Source organism: Leucopleurus acutus (assembly GCF_964270905.1).
Source record: "Leucopleurus acutus genome assembly, chromosome: 3".
Lineage (NCBI taxonomy): Eukaryota > Metazoa > Chordata > Mammalia > Artiodactyla > Delphinidae > Leucopleurus > Leucopleurus acutus.
Genome location: NC_139145.1, coordinates 133,037,109 through 133,062,541, shown reverse-complemented (window position 1 = coordinate 133,062,541; position 25,433 = coordinate 133,037,109). Strand labels below are relative to the sequence as shown.

At 42.1% G+C, this 25,433-nt stretch overlaps 1 protein-coding gene across 1 annotated transcript in view; it reads right to left on the bottom strand.

Moving 5' to 3' along the window:
* The window catches only part of ANKRD55 (ankyrin repeat domain 55), a gene marked incomplete at both ends in the record, with an annotated part of 101,120 nt that overhangs the window by 47,170 nt on the left and 28,517 nt on the right, over nucleotides 1–25,433 (bottom strand). Inside the window, 4 exons of the mRNA XM_082836799.1 lie at nucleotides 2,904–2,964; nucleotides 12,262–12,371; nucleotides 16,096–16,226; nucleotides 23,006–23,128. Coding sequence (XP_082692925.1) covers nucleotides 2,904–2,964; nucleotides 12,262–12,371; nucleotides 16,096–16,226; nucleotides 23,006–23,128 — 425 coding nt within the window. The remainder of the gene's footprint in view (nucleotides 1–2,903; nucleotides 2,965–12,261; nucleotides 12,372–16,095; nucleotides 16,227–23,005; nucleotides 23,129–25,433) is intronic.

The window sequence follows — 25,433 nt, the reverse complement described above, 5'->3', positions numbered from 1 at the left end:
CCATAGTGCCTATGTGTCTATATATATATACACACATAGAGTAAAAAGACAAAAGACTGGGAAAGAGACACATCAAATAGCAATTGGGGGCTAAGGTGGTGGGGTGGAAGTAATCATGGACTTCTAGTATTACTTGTAATATTTAAATTTTTAAAGAAGCAAATGTGTTCATGTATTGCTTGTACAAGTAAAAACTAACAACACAAGAAATGTTTTAAGTCACTGAGCTCAGATCAGGACAGCCTCTAGAGTGATATTCATCTCTCTGATATAAAGTGGCAGATATGGTTTTTTTATGTAAGCAGTTAGAGGACGGCTTTAGAAACAGATTTTTTCCTTCCTCTCTCCCTCTCTCCATTCTTTAGTTTCAGTTAACAATCTAATATGTCTCTTAATGAAGTTAGATTTCTATTAATTGATCATTTAACCTTTAATCATTATTGTGATAAGCTTGGGAGTCCTTCAGTTATTGGAAAATAATTTTATTCACACTATATAGGGCTTGTGTCTTGCTCTTTCCTCTTGTCATTAGGAAACCATAATGTTCTGCCAGCAATAGCTTACCTTTTCCCTGATTTCTTTTGCCTTTGCTGTTTTTTGCTTCCTGTTATTTAGCAGATGTAGAGTGTTAACTGTTAACTGTTAACTGTTACCCCCTCATATATGATGGAGACTACATTGTGCTTGGAAGTCACTGGAAAAGTGATTGTGGGAGGGGCGGGGTTCAGTAAGCGACTGCTTATTCAGAACACCGAGAAGCCAAATGCAGGAACTCCTCCAAGGTAACAAATGACAAAGCCTGGGCCGTGTTCTTTCCATTTCAGAACTGTCCTTTGTCCAATGGCAAAGAGCAAATTAGCCCTTGCAAATTTATGTGGATTGACTCACACCAGCAATATATATGTTAATGAAACACACAGGGAAGACTTAGTAGTTGGCTTCAGATGGATTTCAAACATGCTGTGACATGGTGCGAAGAGGAAGCTGCGACGTTAGGGGGAAGTGTCCTTTTTGAAGCTCCTGCTCAAAAATGCCAACAGGTCAGAATGCTGGTGTAAGAGCAGGAGGAATGTTCTCTGAGAGGTTGCTTTGCATGAGAAGGAACTAGAGACTTTTCCAATATTTACCACATATTATCTGAGAAGTGTTACAATTACCACCATTAGAAAGATTTTTGTCTACATTCATTGTCTCCACCAGCCAAGGGCCTCCCAGGGTGGGAAAAAATAGGGAACTGTCACTTTGCTAGGGGATGTTCAGCTCCACTGAGGAGGGGACAGAGTTGGATGTCTGTAAGAGGAATTTAGCTTTAGGGTGTGAATGACTGAATTTGCCCCCTTTCTAATAAGTCCCAGTTAGTGGAGAGAGTGAAGGTAGGAGTTGGAGGTGGAAGAAGTGGTTGGCAAGTTGCCCAAAATCTAGAAGTTCTTGATCAGCTGACATAACCTGCAAGCCCCCAAGCTCCCGGATTTCACACCATGGGCAGAGTGATCAGAGTGTACTTGCTCATCTCTGGTTCTCGTTTTAAAAGCAGAAGTTTATAACAGTGCAATATTCTCTCATCTGAGGTTTTGCTTTAAACCACTGAAGACATGGGTGGGTGAAAGCAGCATGTGCCCACTGAGTCAGGGAGGTGTCCAACCTCAGACCCAGGCTGTGATGTAGGGGCTTTTTGGTGTGGTCATTACTGCCAAGCCCGTTGGAAGGAGGCCTTTGTTCAGAAGGCTCAAGAAAGATGGGGAGCCCAGCCCAGGAGAAGTATGGGGTAGGGGGCCCGCCCCTGTTAGAGGGCTTCCTCCCATCCTGTTGTCTATGGCCAGGTCGTCTTGAAAACAGTGTTACTTGGCATCTTGAGGCATATGCACTTTCAGTGCTATCAGACTTTCTTAAAGTTATCAGACATTCTTAGTGCAGTCAAACCAAGCTTACTTTAAAAAAAATTCCTTGAAAAATCGGGTATTTAAATCAGTTTTAAGAAACTATTAAAGACATCAGGCTGGCTAATAAAAATCAGACCTGGTTTTTAGAAGAGTTAAGTAGATAAAAGACCCTCAACTGCTTTGGGGCAGCTCTGCCTGGTCTGACCCACCCTCCCTCAGGAACTTAGTTGGGAGTGCTGTGCTGTCTTGTTGGAAGCCTTGTACAGGATTGCCTTGCAACGTAAAGCAAACAGCAGTTGTGATCATTGGCATTAATAATGTGGCTTCTGGGCTTCCCTGGTGGCGCAGTAGTTGAGAATCTGCCTGCTAATGCAGGGGACACGGGTTTGAGCCCTGGTCTGGGAGGATCCTACATGCCGCGGAGCAACTGGGCCCGTGAGCCACAACTACTGAGCCTGTGCGTCTGGAGCCTGTGCTCCGCAACAAGAGAGGCTGTGATAGTGAGAGGACCGTGCACGGCGATGAAGAGTGGCCCCCACTTGCCACAACTAGAGAAAGCCCTCGCACAGAAACTAAGACCCAACACAGCAAAAATAAATTTAAAAAATAATAATAATGTGGCTTCTGGAGCAGGGAGCCTAGAATTATCATCTATCTGTCATCTTTCACTCAAAGAGAGAGCGTCGGCAGCCATCGAAGTTTCTGGTACTTGAGAAGACAGGAAAGAGCAATATTTATTTCTCAATGTCCAAAGGGAAATTATAAAATTTCAGTGGTATGATAAATGCTTAAATAACTTAATGCAATAAATCCTTCCCTATTAAAAGCTACCCACACCCACAGAGGGATACATTTCTTCCTGAATTAATAGCGGAGACACAGGCTTCCCTCTCAGGGTAGGAACACAGAACTGCTCCACCCCTTCCTTGCACCTTTAAGAGAGGAAGCACTGTGGTTCAGAAAGGCCCTTATTCCCACCCTAACATGCACAATGCCAACTGTTCCTTGAGAGGGCAGGCTCACCTCACTGTCCTGCTGATTAATCTCGTTGAGGCTTGACTGTTGTAGCAGGACTGTTAGGAGCCTGTAAAGAAAAACAGAAGTGGCTTAAAAGAGCAGAGTCTGAATGCGAACATGACGTTAGAAATACAGTCTGCTGAAGGCCTCCAAATGACCATATGCCCTTTGCATTTACTAGGGGAAAGATCCACGGAAAAAAAGCCAGTGTGATAGGTAAGAAGGCACAAGAAGGCAGGTAGGAGGAAGACTTCTATCTCTTCTCCCACCTCCTCTCTGGCTTAGTGCTTCTGGAGCAGCCAAAGAGAACGGAGGAAGCGAATCCTCACACTTATTACTCACCAGAACGGTATCCCTTTGCGTTCACTCTAAGAAGCAAAGTCCTCCAGTGCTTACTTTTTATTCATTTTCCATAAACTTACAGAGTGCTTTCAAATTGCTTCACCACTAGGTACACGTGTCATGCCTTCTAAATGTACTGGAGGCAGTCAGCATTTACAACTTCCGCTTATTCTTTCTAAAACGCACAAATACCTAAGCATGCAATGGCAGTTAACAGTGTGAAACAACTGCCAATGATTCTCAAGTTCAAGTTCTTATCCCACTTGGGCCCAATACTTGGTTGACTGAGGTCAGTACTCCATATGTGGGAGAGAAGCAGTTGAGGACAGTGGTTAGGAGCCCAGACTCTGGAGCCAGACTACCTGGGTTCACATCCTAGTCCTGTCACTGACCAGCTCTGTGACCACAGGCAAGTAACTTCACCTCTCTGTGCCTATGCATCCTCATCTATAAAATGGGGGTAACAAAAAGTGCCTACCTTATAGATCAGTGTGAGGATTAAATGAGTTAATATGCATACAGCATTTAGAGCATGCCTAGAACACAGTAAGTGTTATTTCTAGAATACTTAACCCTAGAAGTTTTAACCCTGGCTCCATCTCAGAATTCCCTGGGGAGATTTTTTTTTACCTGGGCTGTATATTCAAGGTTTCTGACGCAGGAGGTCTGGAGAGAAGCATAGCTTCTACCATTTAAATAAGCTGTTCAGAAAATTCTGGTAAACAATCAGATTTGGAAACCACTGAGAAAGGTGCTGAGTGAATAAATCAATGGATACTCATTGTTATAGAAGGAACTGTGTCCCTCCCAAATCTATATGTTGAAGCTCTAACCCCCCAATGCCTTAGAATGTGACTATATTTGGAGATAGAGCCTTTAAAGAGGTAATTAAGTTAAAATGAAGGATTACAGCGGGCCTCAATCCCATTTGACTGGTGTTCTCATAAAAAGAGGAGATTAGGACAAACAGAGTGACACCAGAGGCACACCCTTACAGTGGAAAGACCATGTGAAGAGGCAGCAAGAGGATGGCAATCTGCAAGCCAAGGAGAGAGTCTCAGAGGAAACCAACCCTGCTGGCACCTTGATGTTGGCCTTCCAGCAGCAGCCTTCAGAACTGTGAAAAAATAAATTTCTGCTGTTTAAGCCATCCAGCCTGTGGTATTTTGTTGCAGTCACCCCAGCAAACTAATATACTCACCGAGATGATAAAGGATTGTCTATGGGCAGACAATGAAAACATTCGGCAATTACTTTGGAACAGTTATTTGAAAAATAAGATGGCTTAGCCTCCTCCTGAATCAGATTTTCACTGTCTCTCAGCTGAGATGACATCTAAAGTCCTAAGTAGTAAATTGCTTAATATTAATCAGAGGGATTGATCATACTGTGTTACAAAGAGAACTTAAATGGGGGTGGACTTCTTCAGTGGGGGGAATATAACCAAGAAGCCTAGGTTTTACATCTAGTCTTATCACTGTTTTTTGGGGAGCCAGGATACTGCTGTGATTTAATTCTGGCCTCACCACTGCATGACCTCGCTGAGCTTCTGTATCCTCACTAACAAGGATAATAACAGCGGTGGTGGTGGTGAGGGTTAAATAACATAACAGGTGTAAAACTCCTAGTACACAGATTTTAAAGGAACAGTGTCTATGACTGTAAACAGCACATCTCTTTATCCTTTCTGAATTCTAGAATTTCTCCGTCAGGTGGGAAGATGCTACAAAAATAACTGTATTTTGGTTAATGCTATTTTTTATATTTTCCCTTATAGCTGCTTTATGGGGGGGAGGGTAACGGGTGACTATCTTTCTTCTTTCTTTCTTTCCTTCTCTCTCTCTCTCTCTCCTCTCCTCCCCTACCCTGCCCTCTACTCTTCTCTTCCCTTCCCTTTCCTTTCTCTCTCTTTCTCTCTCTCTCTTTCCCCTCTCTCTCTCATTAGTGGCCATTGTCTAATCTCTTAGGCACATGTGGTCCAAAGTGCTGGGGGAGGGAGAGTGAGAGTGAGCAGAGGTCAGTGGTGGTCCAATCTGGTTATCCTCGGCTAACCCTGAGCAGACGGAGATCAGCTGTAGTCGGACAGGATCTTCTGGGGCTCCTCTAGAGCAGCGTGATCACATTGGGGGAAGTTGGCTCTAACCAGATGAGAATGGGGGTGGGGAGATCAAGACCTCTTTTCACATCCTGGGTGAGCCTCCAAGGGTCACAGGGTGAGCCCTGTGCTGGATAGTCCTCTGTTTGTCTCTCAGACCCAGTCTCTGCCCTGCAGTGTCCTACTCTGAGGCTGACCTCCAATAATTCATCATCCAGGTCCCTTGCCCTCTGACCTCCCACTGGGATTGGTCAGTGGGAGAACCAGCAGGAGGAAGGAGAGAAGCCACTTTCCTTTCTGACAATGATTTTTTTCCTCTACTAAAGGCCTTGGCTCCTGCCAGGTGGCCCCTCTCCTACACTACAACTACCGCCCAGCTCTCAGCAGGTTTCCAGTAACAGCTTCCTTCCTCACCTCTTGTGGCCTAGGGGAGGAACATTTTCCTGCTTTTGGAGGGGCGTGGGGGTGGCAGACTGTCACCATCTCTTGCCGGTTAATTTCAAATAGTCTTTCATTAAACTTTCTTGGTCATCTCTCTTACTATTTCATGTCTCCCCTGTCACGACCCTGAGTGACATATGCCAATCTATACTGCTTGCCTCCATTTGACTCCTAGGTCACCGAGACTCATCGATCTTTAAAGCTGGTACAAATTTACAGATGAGTATTCTCTCTCTCTCTTTCTCTCATTTTATGAGAGCAAATGACCTGATGCACTACACTACTTGCCAAGGCCATCACACGTTGCCCTAGTTGTCCAGCCTGGACTAGAAACCAGGTGTCTGCTTTCCAGCCTTGTGCTTCTATCCCGTTCCGTGGTTCAGAGGTCATCTGCAAGATACTTGTCCCACATCTGTCTTAATTAACAGCGGACTTGCAGACCTCTTAGTTTTGTTTTCTCAGAGCTCCTGTTTTGTGCTAAGGTGACCCAGGAGTATTTCTCCCATGACCCCCCAGCCCAATTTCCTATTAGCACCAGCTAAAACTCTGCTCTCAGATCTCCAGGCCACAGCATAAGGCTCACCTCATCCCAGCTGCCAGGACAGCAGGCACAGGTCCCCAGCAGGAACTTTCCCAGACAGGCAGAGTGGTGAGTGATAAGAGCACAGAGGCTGGAGCCAGACTGCCTCTATTAGAAGCCCTGCTCCCTACCAATCAGCCAGACCTTGGACAAGGCATAAAACTCTCAGTGCCTACATTTTCTTATCTGTAAAATAAACATAACAACCCTACTTCTTAAAGATTTGTTGTAACTTTAAATGGGTCAAAGCATATAAAGCACTTAACATGGACTTTACATACTATAATAAATTCTATATAATGATTAATTTCTTAAAAGGCTCCTACCCTTTATATTCTGGGGTCCCGTGATTGCCATTAGGTGATTGGTAGGCCAGAGAGAGCTCAGCTAGATGTATCCAGGAAAGGGGGGAGGGTTGTCTCCTTGAGCTTCTCTGTTTTGCTGGCCCCTTGGGCTCACAGTCCTGGAGGGGGCTCAGCGCAGGGATGGCTGGGAAAAAGGGTCCCCAAGCCAGTCATCTGCTCTCCTGTCCCTGAAGCTGCCTGAAACATCCACTGCAGGTTAGAATGCATCACCTGGAAACTAGAGAATAGGACCCCAAAGAAATGATTTCCTTCCTCCCTCTGGCTGTAGTCAAGAGCAATGAAAAGAGGCAGAGCTGCTGGCACTCTGCCAGGAAAAAAAAAATCTGCTGGTAACCATGGAGACCATAAAAAAGACTTTCAGAGAGCCCTGTGGCTGCTTTCAGAGGAAATCGCTGCTCGCCTTGCAACTCTAGCATGCGCAGTGTTGTACAAACACAACTGCGTGCTCTTTGGAGCTCTGTCTTAATGATCATGCCCCCTCTTTCACATGGACGCCCTCTGAATGTCCCAGCCAAGGAAGCAAGAAAAGCAATGGGGAGCTGAAAGGGAGAAAACTCGGACCTGCTGAGAAGCAGAGCATTCAAAGCAGGAAGGGGACTCGTGAGATGAAACCTGTGCTCCTTTGCTTTTGTACATCCAGCTTGCCTTCGTGTTCTTAATTATAGGTCCTTCATCCCGGCAGCAGCTTAGATTTCCCACAGAGATGTAGCTTAGCTAAGGCTGTATATTGCCACTGGTTGGTTTGCTAGTGAGTTGTTTCCATCAGAGAACCAAAATTTCTCTGGAGGCAAAGGGCTAACTGAAGTGTCCCCTTGGCTTGTTTATAAGCAGCTTCAGTTTGAGACTTCACTCTAAGTAGTCTCCAGCAAGCACCGAGTGGAAGGAGTGTGCTGTTTGGAAATATAGGAGTTAGTGGATTTTAGGAGGAGTATGAATACCTGAGTACAAGGCCACAAAGTGGCTGGTACATATGCTTATGATTAGAGGAAAAATATAGATGCATGTACACTGAAGGGTTGAGTCTAATGTTCATTGGGTTCTAAAATCTTGCAATGCTCTACAATGTCCCAAGGTTAATACAAATGGGAGCGCTGTTCATACCCTGATGACCTTCGCAGTAAACGTGTGCTCATGTCAGTGGGCGCAGGACTGTGTGGGCATGCACCTGTGTGTGCAGATATATTTTTTGTGGACCTGTGTGTGCTAAGGTGAAGAAGGCCAGGGTGAGAGCTGGTGGGTGGCCGTAGCAGGGTTTCATTCTTTAGTGCTGATCTACGGTACTTTATTTCTATCTTCCATCATCATCTTCATCGATATCATCACCCTCATCATCACCACTAACACTTACTGAACATGGACAATTAACAGTGTTCAGTGCTTTCCACATATTTTCTCATTTACTTTTGCCTACTTACCTATGAGGTAAGTACTATATTATTCCTACTTTCTAGAAAAGAAAGCTAGCTGAACCTTGACATGTTAACTTGCCCAGGATAATGTGGTCTGTAAGATGCGGAGCCAGATTCATACTCAGTCAGTCTGACTCCTGAGCTGGCACTCCTGGCCACCCTTTACCTCAATCCAAAAACAGGAATTTAGGTGGTTTTCAGATACATATAGTAAAACAAGATCACAGGCGAAAACACTAGGCAAAGAGAAAATGAGGGCAGGATAAAGAACACATAATTATGGTCCTATGTGCATGCCAGAGGTGAGACACAAATTGGGCTTTGAGTTTTCTAAATATGCAAAGAGAGAAACATGATCATAAGTCACAGTGTCCACATAGTAAAAATAAAAAATAATTTATCAGGAGAAGCACAGGAATTCCTCCTTTAGTAGAAATTTTTCTTGTGGTTTTTCAGAAAAGATATTTTTGGACACTGTAACAAAAAAAAAATGTCCTGACAATCAGACAGTAAGGAGTTTTGTATGGCTGTTTCTTATAAGGCCTCTCAGTGTAGACTGAGGGCTTAATGATAAAATGTGGCCATTAAAGTAAATTCAACAAGTCCACAGCAGTGGACTCCAGGAGCACAGCAGACCCATTGGGCAGGGTACTTATCTTCACACATGCTGTATGCAATTAGTTTTCTTCTTGATGCCTTAGTTTTCTCATCTATAAAATGGGGATAGAAATATTACCTATCACATAGAGGTGTGGTAAAGATTAGATGAGATAGTATGTGGAAAGCACTAAGAACTTTGCTCAGAACATGATAAACAATGAGTGCTGTTTGTCATCGTCATCCTTTTTGTAACTACAGACCTATATGCTTTAATGGTCAGACAAGCTGGCCTAAAGTTGTATTCACTTAGGAAAATTAAATAGTCAAACAGGTATGCAAGGCCTAATGGAAGGTCACTCCCTTCTGCGTTATGATTTTAGGATTAGAAAGTGCCCATAAGACAGACCAAGAACTTTTTTTCTCAGAAAACGATTCTGAGTTCGTGCAGACACACAAGCAAATGGGCAACTGAAGTCCAACTTCTCCGGTGCGGTTAGTTTTGGCTTGAAGGATTTAATTATGATGTTATCAAACTCTGCCACGGCCATAAAATTTCTCAGTAAAACAATGATAAAATATCTAATTTTAAGCAATGTAATTCCATAAGGAATCCTTTCAATCAAGCTAGTTTTGAAATGTTCTCTAGGTAACAAAGCCAGTTGATTTGCTACATGGGTTTGTGTCAAACTAAAGGTTGGCACTTGCCATCTATCCCTACAAGGGTGAAATCACAAGCTGCTGAGACTGCTGACCTTCAACACCCCCTGAAAGGAGTTCAGGGTGGAGATCAGGAATGAGGCACTCTGTGCTGTGGGAAAAACTGGCAGAACAGGCCTTCAGATAGTTAGATATTTTCAGGAGAAGATTTTATGAGCCCAATTCTTGCATCTCCTCATATCTAGAAAAGCACTAAAATCTTTCATGGTGACGTCTGCTCCTCGTGACCAGCAGCAACCTTCTGCAAAACTGTGTGCTGGACTGCACGTCCCCCTTCACTAAAATCACATATATACTGACCTTCCCCCTACCCCTTTGCAGCAGTTGCTCAGAGCTATCTGAAATGCTCTCTCCTGGGCTATAACTCCTCATTTTGCCCCAAATAAAACTTAACTCACAACTCTCACGTTGTGCTTTTTTTTTTTTTTCAGTCGACAGTTGTTAAGGTTTAACCCAATTCATTTTCGGAGAACATTTAACAGGTATGATAATTTTGGTTTTGGAATATTTAATCTTAACCTTTCGGTTTTACTAGTTACAGCAGCTAGCATTACCATAACAAAAGCAGATTTTATCTTCCAGAATCAGCTAACTGTCCATTTAGGACAATAAAACTATATAATCAGCACACAGAGGATGTTTATTTTTCTGGCTTCAGCTCTTCCTAAGGTGGTGACTGGGTCATTTGGGACAATTTCATGAGAAGGGGAAGCCACAGCTCTGTGTTATCTCAGTTATAGTGATGTAATGTAAATCCTAGAGAGTCTAGGGGCACTGCTGGGCATAAGAAGAAATTAAGTCCACAAAAGAGGAAGTACACTTAGTTTTTAATATATTATTGTAGTGATTTCAGATGATGAGCCAAATCTATTGACTAAATTGATCCTGAGTGTGATTCTGACTGCCAAGGCTTAGTTCACCCCGCAGGTGCAATGGTTTAATGGCAGAGCCAGGTTTTCACCAAAATTCTTGTCCCCCTTTCTTGGATTGGAATCATCACCAGAAGGTGGTTTCTTGGTCAGGGACTATATTCCCCACCGCTCTTTATGGCCAAATGACTCATCCTTATTAATGGAATGTGAGCAGAAGTGAACTGTGTCATTCACAGGCTGAGATTTTAAAGAAATAAGTAAGGCTTATCTAAGCTCCTCTTACCCTATCTGCAGGCCAAACAAAAAGGATTCTGTGATGCTAGGAGATGATGAAGCCACAAGCTTGCATCCCTGAATTACCTGTGGAGGGGAGGCTCCCTGCCCCCATCCAGGAAACATATATTGGACTAAACTTTTATTATGTTAAAACGCTGACGCTTTGGGTTTTATTTGTTACAACAGCTATGATTACCATAACTAAAGCAGGTGTTCATTTTCCAGAATCAGGTAGATTTTGAAATGACTACTCTGAGTGAGGCAGGTAAAAATCATCTAAGTGGAGTAAATTGGGGCAGAGGAGTCTTAAAAGGTACGTTTAAAATGTATTTTCTAAAGATTACTCTTGGGAAGACAGTATGATTTTGTGACTAAGTATTTTTGTGGGTTGTCTAGAAAAGTCACTCTTTTTTCATCAAAAGGTAGTCATCCTTTTATGATGTCTACTGATTGTTAGCTCTGGGATTGCTGTTTCTTCTCTAAACTTCCTTGTTTTGTTGGGCTTTGAGTAAATCCTAGTTTTCTATTATTCCTGGATATGATCCAATGATAATAAGAGGCAAGGCTTGGTTGGGAATAGTCCTGGAATTTCCCAAGTCCTTTAACTTTAGTGTAAACAGACTGAAATGAAGAAATCCTATTACCTCTCAACCTGGAAGGGGCCTTGGTCTCCTCAACCCCCGCATGGCTTCAGTTTACTTCTGAACACAGGGTCTGAAGGAGGCAGCAGAATGCATCCACCGTGCTGCTGGCCTGCAGCCTAGCTCTGGGGAGTGTGAAGTTCCTGTCAGAGGCCTGCTCTGTCAGCAGAGGTTCAGGAAGTGCCTGGAACAGAACCTTGCTGATTCCACAGTGGGAAGTGTGCTGTCATCAAGCTGCCAGGAGGGGCTTTCGAAAGACTGGGGACCCAGGCCACTTGGATACAGAGGCCCGGGGTAGCTACACTTGGTCTGGGCAAAGCTCTTTCCTTTGTTGCTCAATCGTCTTACAAAAAGGTGACCTCAATCATCCAACTACTTGAGGGCTTTCTTTGCATGGTCTCCAGCAGCTCACACTTCTGGTTTGCCTTCTCACCCACTGGTCCCCCTGTCTCAGTCTCCTTTGCTGGGTCTTTGCCTCCTTTCAGCCCATAAATGTTGGCATGACTCTGGGTTCATACATTAACCTTCCCTTACCCTGTTTGGTTTCCATCACAACACTCGTCACTATTTGAAATTACCCTATTTATTTGTTTACTAGTGTGCCACTTAACTCCTGCACTAGAAAGTAAGCTCTGTGAGGTCAGAGACACTGGCTTGCCCACTGGGGAACTCTAGGGCCTAGAGCGGTGGTTGGTTCATAATAAGCACTCAATAAATAGTTATTGAGTTAATAATTGACTGATTAATTGAATGAATGAATATAAGAAATTCAGATGATGACAAACAGCATTTCTTCTTAAATCAGAGACTAGGAGAAAAGGGTTTTATCGAAATAAAATTGGGATTGAGACTAGAGTTGAGATTGTTCCAGGATATTTTGATTCACTGAGATGGGGTCCTGTCTGCTGCAAATACCAAAAAAATGGATGGATTTTGTTTTTATTTGCCACATGGATTGTATTAGTGACCTTCTAATCCAAGTTGGGTGCCTCCCAACTTGAGCGTCGTGTGAACCTGGCTACGTACCTCACATCGGGCTCAGCGGTGGCAGCGTGCAGTGGCAGACGGCCATTTTTATCAGGGATATTGTGCTTGGCACCATTTCTTAGTAGACTCACACAGCCTTCCAGCCAACCCTGGAAAAGCAAGAGCATCGTTATATAACACAATCTCGCATAACACAGTAACAGAGTCCAACAAACTTTCTCCAGTTTTCTTTCCCTTTCTTCTTTGGTTTGGCTAAAAACATGTTCTACTGGACCAGAAGTGGTTGGTTAAGGACCATAACTCCCATTTAGACAACAGAGGGCTGAAGGTCTTGAGGTGTGGATTCCTGAGTCTTCTGAGACCTTTACCCTGTAAGATGCAGACTGATTCCTAGACTCTTCTGCGTCTGCCTCCCCATTTCTAGGGCCACTTGCTGGCATTCCACTTTTATACCCAGTTCCTAGAGCCAAATGTGGCAATGTGATGGGGGTGATTAATCAGCTCTAGACCCTTATTCTATGGGCTTAGCTCCAAATCATGCTCGTCAATGGTCTGACCTGGATGTCACTGTCCAATTCCAAAACTGGGCTCCTATGTCATTCTTGAGTCACAGCCTCCACTCGATGCCTCAATTCATCTATATCTGATAAATGGTCCTTCGTCCTCTTTTCCAAGTTCTTTTTCTAGTAACCACAAAGATAATATCTTGCTTATTCTAGTCAGTCCCCTTCCTGATGCCTGGAATTCTAAACTAAGCCCTACTCCAATGGCTGGGACCCTGCCACCCTGTTGACTGATCTTTCTGCTGCTGAATATGGGGCTGTCACCAGCACCCTCTAAGGGCTCCCCATTGTTGTGTTTTATCCCCCTATGAATTCCCCAAGAAACTTCCTTTGAACTCCCTGTTGTCTACTAATTCACCAGATTGAGACCTGATATTGCCACATCTGATGCTTGTCCCTCCTTGGTTAGCACTTACAGCTGGGTCATTTCCCACTGTCTCTCCTATTTCAAAGGGAAAATATAACTGCAGGCTAGTCCTCCCTTTCTGTTTGTTAATACTTTAAGTAACTGACCCAACCCTGCTGATAACTGAGTTTGGCTCACATGCCAAGGAGAACACCTCCTACATTCATCCAGAATCATTTGGGTTACTCACCTAATTAAAAGTAAACTTATAAGTAAATGAAGTATATAAGTATACTTATATGAAGTATATGAGTATAATAATAACTTATGAGTAACTGAAGTTATTATTATGAAGAATAACATAATAAAGCTCTATTTTTTCCTGCCTTCTTCCATTCTTGTATAGTTAAGCCTCAAGATTACCCAGTAACAAGAGAAATATTACTGAAGATTTTCCCATGCAGTACTGGAAGCAATAAAAATGTTACTAAATGCATGGAGAAAAAAAGATAATCATCAGAAAAGACATTTTGGTTCTGAAAAGTCTGCAAAAAAAATCTTTCTACAAAAGCACATTAAAATTCATAGGTTCTAAAATTGAATGTGGCTTTGTAGAACTGACCAATAATATCTGTCTTAAGTAGAAGCAAATAATTTTCATAGTTTACTAATGTATTAAATCTGGTTTTAGTTCCTAATGCCCGTCATCAAGTTTTCTGATTAAAAGGGAAAAATATGGCCAGGAGACCCAAAAGAAAGGCATGCTGGACAAATTTCAGAGTTGCCAAATTTTTGAGTGGCCAAAGTTTTACAGTTTTTGAAAAACAAATCTTCTGATGTGGAAGGGTTTGAAACATTTTTATCATTTTGCAACATTTCCTGGAACTATGGGTGTATGTGGTTTTCTTTCTCTTCTTCAGAAAAGAAATCAGAAAACCATTGACTTCATCTGAAACCCATGGTCACTATTCAGAACCAACAAATATGTTTTGGACCTACTATGTTCTGGGTGATTCTGCATGTGGTTCTCCTTCAACAGTGATAAACTTAGGGTATTATTTTTACTACATTTTACAAATGAGGAAGAGGCATAAGGAGGTGAAGAAACTTGCCTAGGATCACACATCTATGGTAAGTTTATTTGTATACTGAGCTTGAAGCTGTGACTGAGACAGTTTCTGAGTGTTCCCTTTGCCTAGTTCCTCTTTAATACTTGAATACAAACATTGCCAGAGGGAGTGGTGGGCTTCACTGTGTAATCACTAAGATACCACCTACTCTCACCTTCCCAGGGATCCTCAGGAGAGCCAGTGAGGGGCCCTGCTTTGGGCTGCCAGACAGAGGTGGGGTCAACAGTAAGAGGGTAATGCCCATGCGGTCATGCCGGCGTACTTCTCTATGCAGCTCCTTAGAATGCGCTCCTAGAAAGAGTTGTATGCAACGGTGGCACCTCGCTAGGCTCACTGTTCACTGTGATCTAGAGGAGAACTTCTTCCCAGTCCCTTAAGTGCTACCTAGCCCAAGAAATTTGAAATTTTGAATTTTAGAATTTTGAAAGAAGTGTAGCTTGGTTTCACTCTATTCTGTATGCTATTGGCAGTTAAATTTAGAAACCATCTCTATTCCCTTCCTCCATCCCCTGATCCTCATCTCAGACACCAAAAATCCCTACAGCAAGAGCAGTTATTAGGGCATGTGCCAGAAGGGAGGAGGACTGGAAAGGCCATCATAAGTCTGTCTGAGACACTGGACTTCACCTAGTACTCACAGATCAGTGTGTTTCAAACTTGAATGGGCATAAAAATTGTTGGGGAGATTTGTTTAACGTGCAGGCACTTCTCTCTCCACCCATAACCCCTGCCCTACTCCCAGAGTGTCTGACTCAGGAGGTCTAGGGTGTAATCCAGGAACCCACATTTGAAACAAGCACCCCAACACTTCGAAAAATTCTTCCCAGTTTCATGTGTGAGTCCTAGAGAAAGAGGGCATGCAAATAAGAAATGAAAGAGTAGTGTCTAAAGAAAATCTCTGTGAGGACTGGGCAATGCTTTATTGCAAGCAGGAAGGTGTAGTGTTTGGGGAAGGGAAGTGTTCTACTTGTCCAGGGCAGCTTCAGGACACCGTGGGTGAATCCACCACTGTCAATGGGCAGCAACAGCAAATGCAAGAAGCTGCATCGGCAGCAACAGTGGCTATGATGAAGATTTGCAGGAGCCACGTTGGAGAGGAGGGAGAATGATGACCTTCGTGTGGCAACAAGGAGGACTTGTTTGACTTGGACTCAAGATAGCCCTGGAGTCTCCTGAAAGGATTACAGGGAAGATTTGAGAGGAGAGAGGTTTGAAGATTTTCAGTAAGGCTTTACCAAGCTTGTGCTAATATTGGGAAATGCCAGACTGAAATCTCGTGTTGAGGACTGGCTCTATGTAATTTTTAAGTTAGGCACTGATTGTGGGTTGAATCCTATGCTTGGTGTTGTCCTTAAGAGACTGGTATTTCTCCCCTACTCCCTACCCACCACTCTTCCCAGTTCTCATTGTTCTCTACTTTGCTCATCCTTCAGCTTCCACTCAACTAATTCTACCCCAAAGAGGTTAACTGCAGCTTCAAGTGTTACCACCCACTGAGGGTATTAACAGAGGGCATTCTTAGAAGGAGTACCAACTGTGCTGAGAAATGCCCCAAGGGAAATTCTGATGCAATTAAGATGGAAAAGAATATTTCTCTCATGGCAATATCACCTATAACTTAGAGGATTGTTAGGAAGATCCAAAATGACTTCAATCCATGAAACCAACTCTAAGTCATTATATAAATGTTGGACATTATTAAAGCAAAACTTTTAAGTTCTATTTCTGTTGGCCAGCTGCACAAATCTAAGAACACTCTTCTGCAAGTGGGGCCCCATAACAACACATTTAGTCCACCCCACTCTTTGACAGCCACCACAGACACAGTTGGTACCAGATAGGTTGCCAGGCATAGACTTGTGCGGCCATAAGCGTCCTGCATGTTAATATTGGCTCCCATCTTCAACAGCAGCTTCACTGTGTCCACTTGACGTCCAGAAACCGCGTGCATTAAGGGTGTACATCCTAGAATGAGACATTTCAACAGCTTTTAAGAATGTTTGAATTGTGACTTCAGACTATACTACAAAGCTACAGTAATCAAGACAGCATGGTACTGGCACAAAAACAGAAATATAGATCAATGGAACAGGATAGAAAGTCCAGAGACAAACCCACGCACATATGGTCACCTTATCTTTGATAAAAGAGGCAAGAATATACAATGGAGAAAAGACAGCCTCTTCAATAAGTGGTGCTGGGAAAACTGGACAGCTACATGTAAAAGAATGAAATTAGAACACTTCCTAACACCATACACAAAAATAAACTCAAAATGGATTAAAGACCTAAATGTAAGGCCAGGCACTATCAAACTCTTAGAGGAAGACACAGGAAGAACACTCTTTGACATAAATCACAGCAAGATCCTTTTTGACCCAACTCCTAGAGTAATGGAAATAAAAACAAAAATAAACAAATGGGACCTAATGAAACTTAAAAGCTCTTGCACAGCAAAGGAAACCATAAACAAGATGAAAAGACAACCCTCAGAATGGGAGAAAATATTTGCAAACAAAGCAACTGACAAAAGATTTATCTCCAAAATACACAAGCAGCTCATGCAGCTCAGTATCAAAAAAACAAACAACCCAATCCAAAATTGGGCAGAAGACCTAAATAGACATTTCTCCAAAGAAGATATACAGACTGCCAACAAACACATGAAAAGATGCTCAACATCACTAATCATTAGAGAAATGCAAATCAAAACTACAATGAGGTATCACCTCATACCAGTCAGAATGGCTGTCATCAAAAATTTACAAACAATAACTGCTGGAGAGGGTGTGGAGAAAAGGGAACCCTTTTGCACTGTTGGTGGGAATGTAAATTGATACAGCCACTATGGAGAACAGCATGGAGGTTCTTAAAAAACTAAAAATAGAACTACCATATGACCCAGCAATCCCACTACTGGGCATATACCCTGAGAAAACCAAAATTCAAAAAGAGTCATGTACCACAATATTCATTGCAGCTCTATTTACAATAGCCAGGTCATGGAAGCAACCTAAGTGTCCATTGACAGTTGAATGGATAAAGAAGATGTGGCACATATATAAAATGGAATATTACTCAGCCATGAAAAGAAATGAAATTGAGTTATTTGTAGTGAGGTGGATGGACCTAGAGTCTGTCATACAGAGTGAAGTAAGTCAGAAAGAGACAAACAAATACCATATGCTAACACATATATATGGAAACTAAAAAAAAAGGGTCCAATGAACCTAGGGGCAGGACAGGAATAAAGACACAGACATAGAGAATGGACTTGAGGACACGGGGAGGGGGAAGGGTAAGCTGGGACGAAGTGAGACAGTGGCATGGACATATATACACTACCAAATGTAAAATAGATAGCTAGTGGGAAGCAGCCGCATAGCACAGGGAGATCAGCTCGGTGCTTTGTGACTACCTAGAGGGGTGGAATAGGGAGGGTGGGAGGGAGACGGAAGAGGGAGGGGATATGGGGATATATGTATATGTATAGCTGATTCACTTTGTTATACAGCAGAAAGTAACACACCATTGTAAAGCAATTATACTCCAATAAAGATGTTAAAAAATAAAATAAATATAACATGTTATGAAAAAAATGTTTGACTTGTGAAATTTATGAGTAGACTTTATTTTCCTGTTCATTTATTATGCTCTTTGCAGATGAACTACCCTCAACACAAGCTCAGCTGTTGAACTGAAGAGAGATGATGATTGTTGCTACATTTATATAAACTATGTGTTTTTCACACCCTATTAAATCTTCTGTAATTTTGCTGTAATTGGTTGATTAAAACATTTTGTGCAGATCATAAAATTTGCTTATTACTACCTTGGGAATCAGCATAATTTGGGACATAACAGGCAGGTTTATCCTGACTTGGTTTGAACAATGCAGAATCTGGAAGTACCTTTGGAAAGCAATGCCAGCCAGGCAGACAGGTGCAGCACACATTTATTGGAGGTGGTAAGTGATATAGGGCAGTGATGGTAGCCTAGCCTTGGGTTGTACAAATTCTTGCTAAAAGTGGCCACTTTTACTGAAATACTTTTCTGTTTTTGGAATCAATATAGGCCACATTTGGTTTTTGTGTGTTTTCTTCCTGAATAAAAACAGAGATGAAATTACACATTCTGATTAACTTCGCAGGGCTGTTGGAACAAGCCATACTGCTGAGGCAGAATCCAGGTAGGTGCTTCACATTCCTTCAGGTGAAGAAACCAATGTAAGACATATCCCTTTCCCAGCTGAGACTTGTTTAGATGTCTTTTGATTGGAGATTCATGTAGAGGTTATAATTCTTCTCCAGGTGAACTGCAAACTATGACCTCAGTGATCCCTGAGAATGGATAAATTCCAGGACTACTGTTCTTATTGAAAGATTGCAGCCAGCAAACCAGTTTCTCTCCAAATTTCTCCCTTCTAATATTCTTCCAGGCGTCTGTACTGGGTAAAAGCATCAATGAAGTGCTCTGTCTTAAATAGTGGCAAAATTTTTTTCTCTCTCTCCCCTTCTCTTTCTTCTCTTCTCTCTTTCCCTCTCCCTCTTTCCCCTTATTTCCCTCCCTCCCTCCCCTTCCTTCCTCCCTCCCTCTCTCCCTCCCTCCCCTCCTTCTTTCCTTCCTTCCTTCCTTCTTCCCTCCCTCCCTCCTTCCCTCCCTTCCTCTTTATTTATTTATATTTTGCTTATGGGTGTTGAATTGCTCCAGCACCATTTGTTGAAGGGCTTTCTTCCACTAAATTACATTTGCACCTTTGTCAAATATCAGTTGAGATATTTGTGTGAGTCTGAGTTCTCTGTTCTTTCCCACTGATCTATGTGTCTATCCGTCAGCCCATACTACATAGTCTTGATTTCTGTAGCTATATAGTAAGCCTTGAAATTGGGTAGACTGATTCTCTCCCACTTTATTCTTTTTTTTTTTTTTTTGGTACACGGGCCTCTCACTGTTGTGGCCTCTCCCGTTGCTGAGCACAGGCTCCGGACGCGCAGGCTCAGCGGCCATGGCTCACGGGCCTAGCCGCTCCGCGGCATGTGGGATCTTCCCGGACCGGGGCACGAACCCGTGTCCCCTGCATCAGCAGGCAGACTCTCAACCACTGCGCCACCAGGGAAGCCCCCACTTTATTCTTCTTTTTCAAAATTGTTTTAACTATCTTAGTTTCTTTGCTTTCTATATAAATTTTAGATAATCTTGTCTATATCCACAAAAAAAAAAATCTTGCTGGAGTCTGATAGAAATTGCATTAAACCTGTATAAGAATTTGGGGGGCACTGCATGTTTACTATATTGAATATTCTAATCCGTGAACATGGTATGTCTCTCCATTTATTTAGATCTTTGATTTCTTTCGTCAGCATTTTATAGTTTACAGTATAGAAGTCTTGCATGTATTTTGTTTTATTCACACCTAAATATTCTTTATTGAGTGATTTTACTTGGTATTGTGGTTTTAATTTTGGTGTCCATGTGTTCATTTCTAATATATAGAAATAAATTTGTTTTTGTGTATTGATCTCGTGTCCTGTGACCTTGCTCAACTCACTAGTTGCAGGAGTTTTTGGTAGGTTCCTTAGGATATTCTATGTAGACAATCAAGCTGTGCAAAAAACGAACCGTTTTATTTTTCTTTTTCAACATGTATGCTTTTCATTTTTTAATTCCTTTTCTTGCCTTTTTGCACTGGCTAAGTACTACGCTGAATATGAGGGAGAGAGGGCATTTTTGCTTTGTTGCCCATCTTAGGGGCAAAGCATTCAGTCTTTCACCAGTAAGTAAAATGTTAGCTCTAGAGTTTTTTTGTAGATACACTTTATCAAATTGAGGAAGTTCTCCTCTATCCCTATTTTCTGAGAGTTTTTAATCATGAATGTGTGCTAAGTTTTGTCAAATGCTTTTTCTGCATCCACTGATATGATCATGTGATTTTTCTTCTGTAGCTGGTTAATATGATGGATTACACAGATTGAGTTTCAAGTACTGAAATAGACTTACGTTCCTAGAACAAATCACACTTGGTCATGGTATACAATTAATTTTATATATTACTGAATTCTATTTGCTGATATTTGCTAAGGATGTCTGTATCCGTATTCATGTGGAGTATTGGTCTGTAGGTTTAGTTTTTGTATCATCTTTGTCACATTTTGATATTAGAGTAATACTAGCTTCATAATCATAACCAGGAAAAGTTTCCTCCTCGTATCTTTTCTGGAAGAGATTATGCAGAGTTGATATGAATTTTATTTAAAAGTTTGTAGAAGTTTCCAGTGGAATCATCTAGGCCTGATGATGTCTGTTTCTGGGAATTTTAAAATTATGAATTTAAGTTCCTTAATAGTTACAGGACTATTCAAATAATGTTTCCTATTGGATGAACTGTGGTAGTTTATCTTTTTTGAGGAATTGATCCATTTCATCTAAATACTCAAATTATGTGTGCAGAGTGGCTTGTTGTATTTTCTTATTATCTGCAGGGTCATTCCTGATAGTGATAATTTGTGTCTTCTTACATTTTCTTTTTGTCATTATTACTAGAGGTTTGTCAATTTTATTGATCTTTTCAAAGAATTAGTTTCTTGTTTCATTGATATTCTCTATTTTCTGTTTTCAATTTCATTGATTTCTATTCTTCTCTTTATTACTTCTTTCCTTCTGTTTGCTTTGGGTTTATTTTACTCTACTTTTTCTAGGTTCTTGAGGTGAGAACTTAGATTATTGACCAATACTTTTCCTCTTTTCTAATGAATGTATTTAGTGCCATAAATTTCCCTCTTGGCATTGCTTTAGATATGGGCCACAAATTTTGATATGTTGTATCTTTGTTTCCATTCATAATCAGTTAGTACAAGCCAGGATTGAATGCAATCAGTCTGACTCTTGTATTTATCACACAAGTGGTGTTTAACCTTTGACTCTTCTCATTCCCAACTTCTAACCCCAAGGCAGATATACAGGTAATTCTGCTTTAAAAAGCGAACGAACAAAAAACTACCATGGATAAATTAGGGAGCACCCACACACTTTACAAAACATTTTATTGTCATGATAAGGGAATCCCAAGCTCGTCTTGGGACAGGTCAACTGGTTAAAAATCATTAATGACTTCCTAGAAATACTAGGATAGGGAAACTGATGCTAAATCCTTTGTTATAGTTCCATAGGTCCTTGAGGCTGCCACTTCTTCCTCTTCTCCTCCTCCCCCTTTTTCTTCTCCTTGTTCTTCTTTGTCTTCATCTTCATTCAGTCTGTTTTCTTTCAGTTGTTCAGATTTGTTTCATTTCTATTGTTCTATTTTCAAGTTCATTGATCCTTTCCTCTGCTTCCTCATTCTGCTACTGAGCTTAGCCATAGAGTTTTTAATTGTAATTATTGTATTTTTCAGTTTTAAAATTTTCCATTTGGTTCTTCTTTATATCTGTATTTCTTTGCTGAGCCTTTCTATTTTTTCATTTGTTTCGAGCATATTTGTAATTGCTCACTGAAGCATTTTTTCATGGCTACTTGAAGATCTTTGCCAGATAATTCTAACATCTGTCATCTCAGTGTTGGCATCCATTGTCTTTTTCCATTCAGTTTGAGGTCTTACTGATACTTGGTATGTCAAGTGATTTTCTACCGAAACTTGGATATTTGGGGTATTGCATTATAAGTTGTCTAAATCTTACTTAAATCCTCCATTTTAGCTGGTTTTCTCTGATACTGCTCCAAAGGGTAAGTGAAGGGGGGGGTGCAATTCATTATTGCCAGGTGGGATTAGAAGTCTAAGTCCCCTACTTAGTCTTCATTGACATCTAAGGGAGAAGACTCTTCATTACTGCGTGGTGGTGAGAGTCCTAATTCTCAAGAAGGATTCCTCTGACACTGCCTCAGCAGTGGGGATATGGAGACTTCATTACCATGTGAAGGTGGAGGCCCAGGATCCACACTTGGTCTTTGCTGGAATGAGTGGGGTTGGGGTCATAGTTTTTTGTTTTTTTTTGGTGGTAGTGTTTGATGGAGTAGACTCATTATTGTCTAAAAGTTTTCTGTCTTGCTATGCAGTCCCTTTCTTGCTCTTTGGCTAGAGAGCAGGCTTTTGTTGGGGGCTTTTTTGACCTCTGTCCACTGGCATTCCTATGTTGTCAGCTTCTTCAGCTCCAAGTCTGGGAAGTATGAGGCAAAAAGGAAGCCCAGGAAACTCACCACTATGTCATTCCTTGGGTCCCATGGTACTAGCTAGTCTGTCATTGTTTCTCCACCTTCCAGAGTGTTCTTATGTTTATGCTATATACAATGTCCAGGAGTATTAGTTGTATTTAGCAGAAGGAATAAAGCAAAAAGTACTACTTCTACTCCATCTTCCCAGAAGCAGAAGTCCTTGCTCTCTGGCTTTAATAGCCACACTTTCCCAACATCCACTGCTACCAAAAATAGCCTCCTCTTTTCATACCCGTTTTCTAACTTCAACTAATTGGCCTATCTACTTTAGTCACTCATACAAATAAGTTGAAGACAAACGCAAACCAAATAACTTCATGAGAAGAGGTGATGTAAAAGAATTTGAAGATTTGTGTCCATGACTCTCATTAAATAAAATACTGAGGAACCTGCACACGGCTACAGGCAGGATATTCCTTGACCCTCCAGTATCAAAGTAGCTTGTCAAATATAATTTTATTAACATTGTTCACCTCTGGAGGCCATCTCTAAAAGGATAGATCAGAACATTCTGCAGGATTCAAAATGCATAAATAGCTCACCTTCACTGTCACAGCATTCTAGGATGGAAGGGTCTTCCCGAATCACGGCAGTCAAAGCATTGACATCTCCGTTAGATGCTGCCTGATAAACCATGGTCAGGTCAACTTCTTCAGATGAATCACCTTCATGAATCAAACAGAGACAAACTTACTGTGTGGAGAGAATTCACTGAAAGAATAACAACACCCAAAGCGTCACCCACACAAGTGATTCATGAAAATCTCTCTGCTGAATCCAGGCAGAAGGCTGAGTCATCCTGATCACATGCACCTTACCACTTCTGAAGAAAGGTGGGCCACTGTGGGCTATAACATCACCATGTATTGGGAAGGAGCCTGAGGGATTAGGTGTCCTCTGAGATTTAATGATTCTCTCCAAGTATTTGAAATCAGTGAGACCAGATTGGGAAGTGGAGCCCTTATCTTGGTTCTGGGTTTCTTTTTGGATCTGAAATATGTTACTTTCCCTTTCAATGACTCAGTTTACCCACTTTTTTTTTTTTTTTTTTTTTTTTGCGGTACGCGGGCCTCTCACTGTTGTGGCCTCTCCCATTGCGAAGCACAGGCTCCGGACGCACAGGCTCAGCCGTCATGGCTCACGGGCCCAGCCGCTCCACGGCATGTGGGATCTTCCCGGACTGGGGCACGAACCCGTGTCCCCTGCATCAGCAGGCGGAGTCTCAACCACTGCGCCACCAGGGAAGCCCAGTTTACTCACCTTTGAAGGAGATATTGTGCTCCTTATTCTCTGTTCTCTAGTTGGACTCTCTACCCTTTCCCTCTTGCTCTGAACCCTGAAGGCTAACCTTGATGACCACATCACCCAGGCCCCCTGGCCCTCAGTGTCCATGGGAGGCACTGGTAGGAGATTGGTGAGGAGAAGAGAGATGGGGCATTTCCTCCTGCTTTCCCCTAGTTCAGGGTCTAGCAGTAGCTGCTTCTCTCCCACCAGGAGGGTCCTCCTCCCCAGAACCAGCCCTCACTGGGCTCCCTGTGGTAACAAACATTGTCCTTTCAACCCTGCTCATCTCTGTATGTAGTCCCTTCACAGAAGCCCTTCATTTGAACCATCTGAGGTTTCATGACACGGTGTTCCGGAAGAAACAGCTGTATGCAGGTCCTTTGAATTTGGTAGCCACCTGTATCATACCTTTGTGCATGATTGAACCAACTAATAGTATTACCAAAGGTGACAAGAGAACTGTGGGTCAAGTGACCCCAGGGGAGCAATGGAAGGGCTGGGAGACAAGCTTTGTTTACAGGAACACCCCTTGTGAGGTGCTGGGCCAAGCCCCTCTACTTAATTTCTCCCACACATGGCCATGGTTCAGGGAAAATATATGTGTACAAGAAAAGTTTTTAAAATTGCGTTTTTCTACTAGTGTAGGCATTATGCTAGAGATACTTTACAGTTCTAATTGATCTTTAGTTGGCAGTGGTCCTAACCCTTTGGTTGGGAAGGGTTGGGCTTTGTTTCTCAGTCCCAGTATTTCTGGGAAGTCACCAATGACTTTTTAACCAGTTGACCTGTCCCAGGAGAAGCTTGTCGTTAAAAATGATTCACTTACAACAACAAACTCCGTTGTAAAGTGAGTAGCTGCTCGCTAATTTATCCATGATAGGTTTGTTACTGTAGCTGTTGCTTTTAAAGCCTTCTCACCTTTACATTTGTCTGAGGGCTGGAAGTGAGCAGTGAGGGATGTGAAAGGCAAATGCCACTTCTGTGTGAGTGTAAGGACCCTGGAGCCACACCACTAGGGTTCAATTCCTAGTTTGTACTAATTAGCTGTGTAAATTTGGGCCAGTTACCCTCTCTGGGCCTTAGTTTCCTTGTCTTTAAAATGGAGATGATGATGATGACAACCATGCACCTCATAAGGTTGCTGTGAGGAGTAAATGAATTAATACTTAATCCTATGTGCTCTTAGGACAGGGCATAGTGTGTAGTTAATGCTGGATATACTTTGGTACTACTACTGTTACCATTTTATTTTCTGATAGTGTGCAAATTTAGAGAGCATTTGAAATCTGGGACATGTAGAGGAAAAGGTCTCTCTGATGATGGATAGCTAAAAGATCCATAGATTGTATAGAACATTCACTCTCTATTAGAAACTCCCCCAGGAGTCTAGACATTTTGTGAATATTGCTCACAATATCTTTGGACACAAGAAATAGGGCCCAGACCCAAGCACAAAGGTGGGCCTGGTATCTGGTTGTATGACCATTTCCATAGATGCTGGTGATGTCACTTCAGAAGTACTGAAGTGAGGTACTGAGGTATGCTGTGGTACAAGGTATGCTGAGGTATGAGGTATGCTGAGGTTCAAGGTATGCTGTGTTTATAGCCTGTTTATATCTTATACAACATGTTCATATAACGTATATAAACGTGTTTATAACCTGTTCATTATTGAGTGCAATAAAA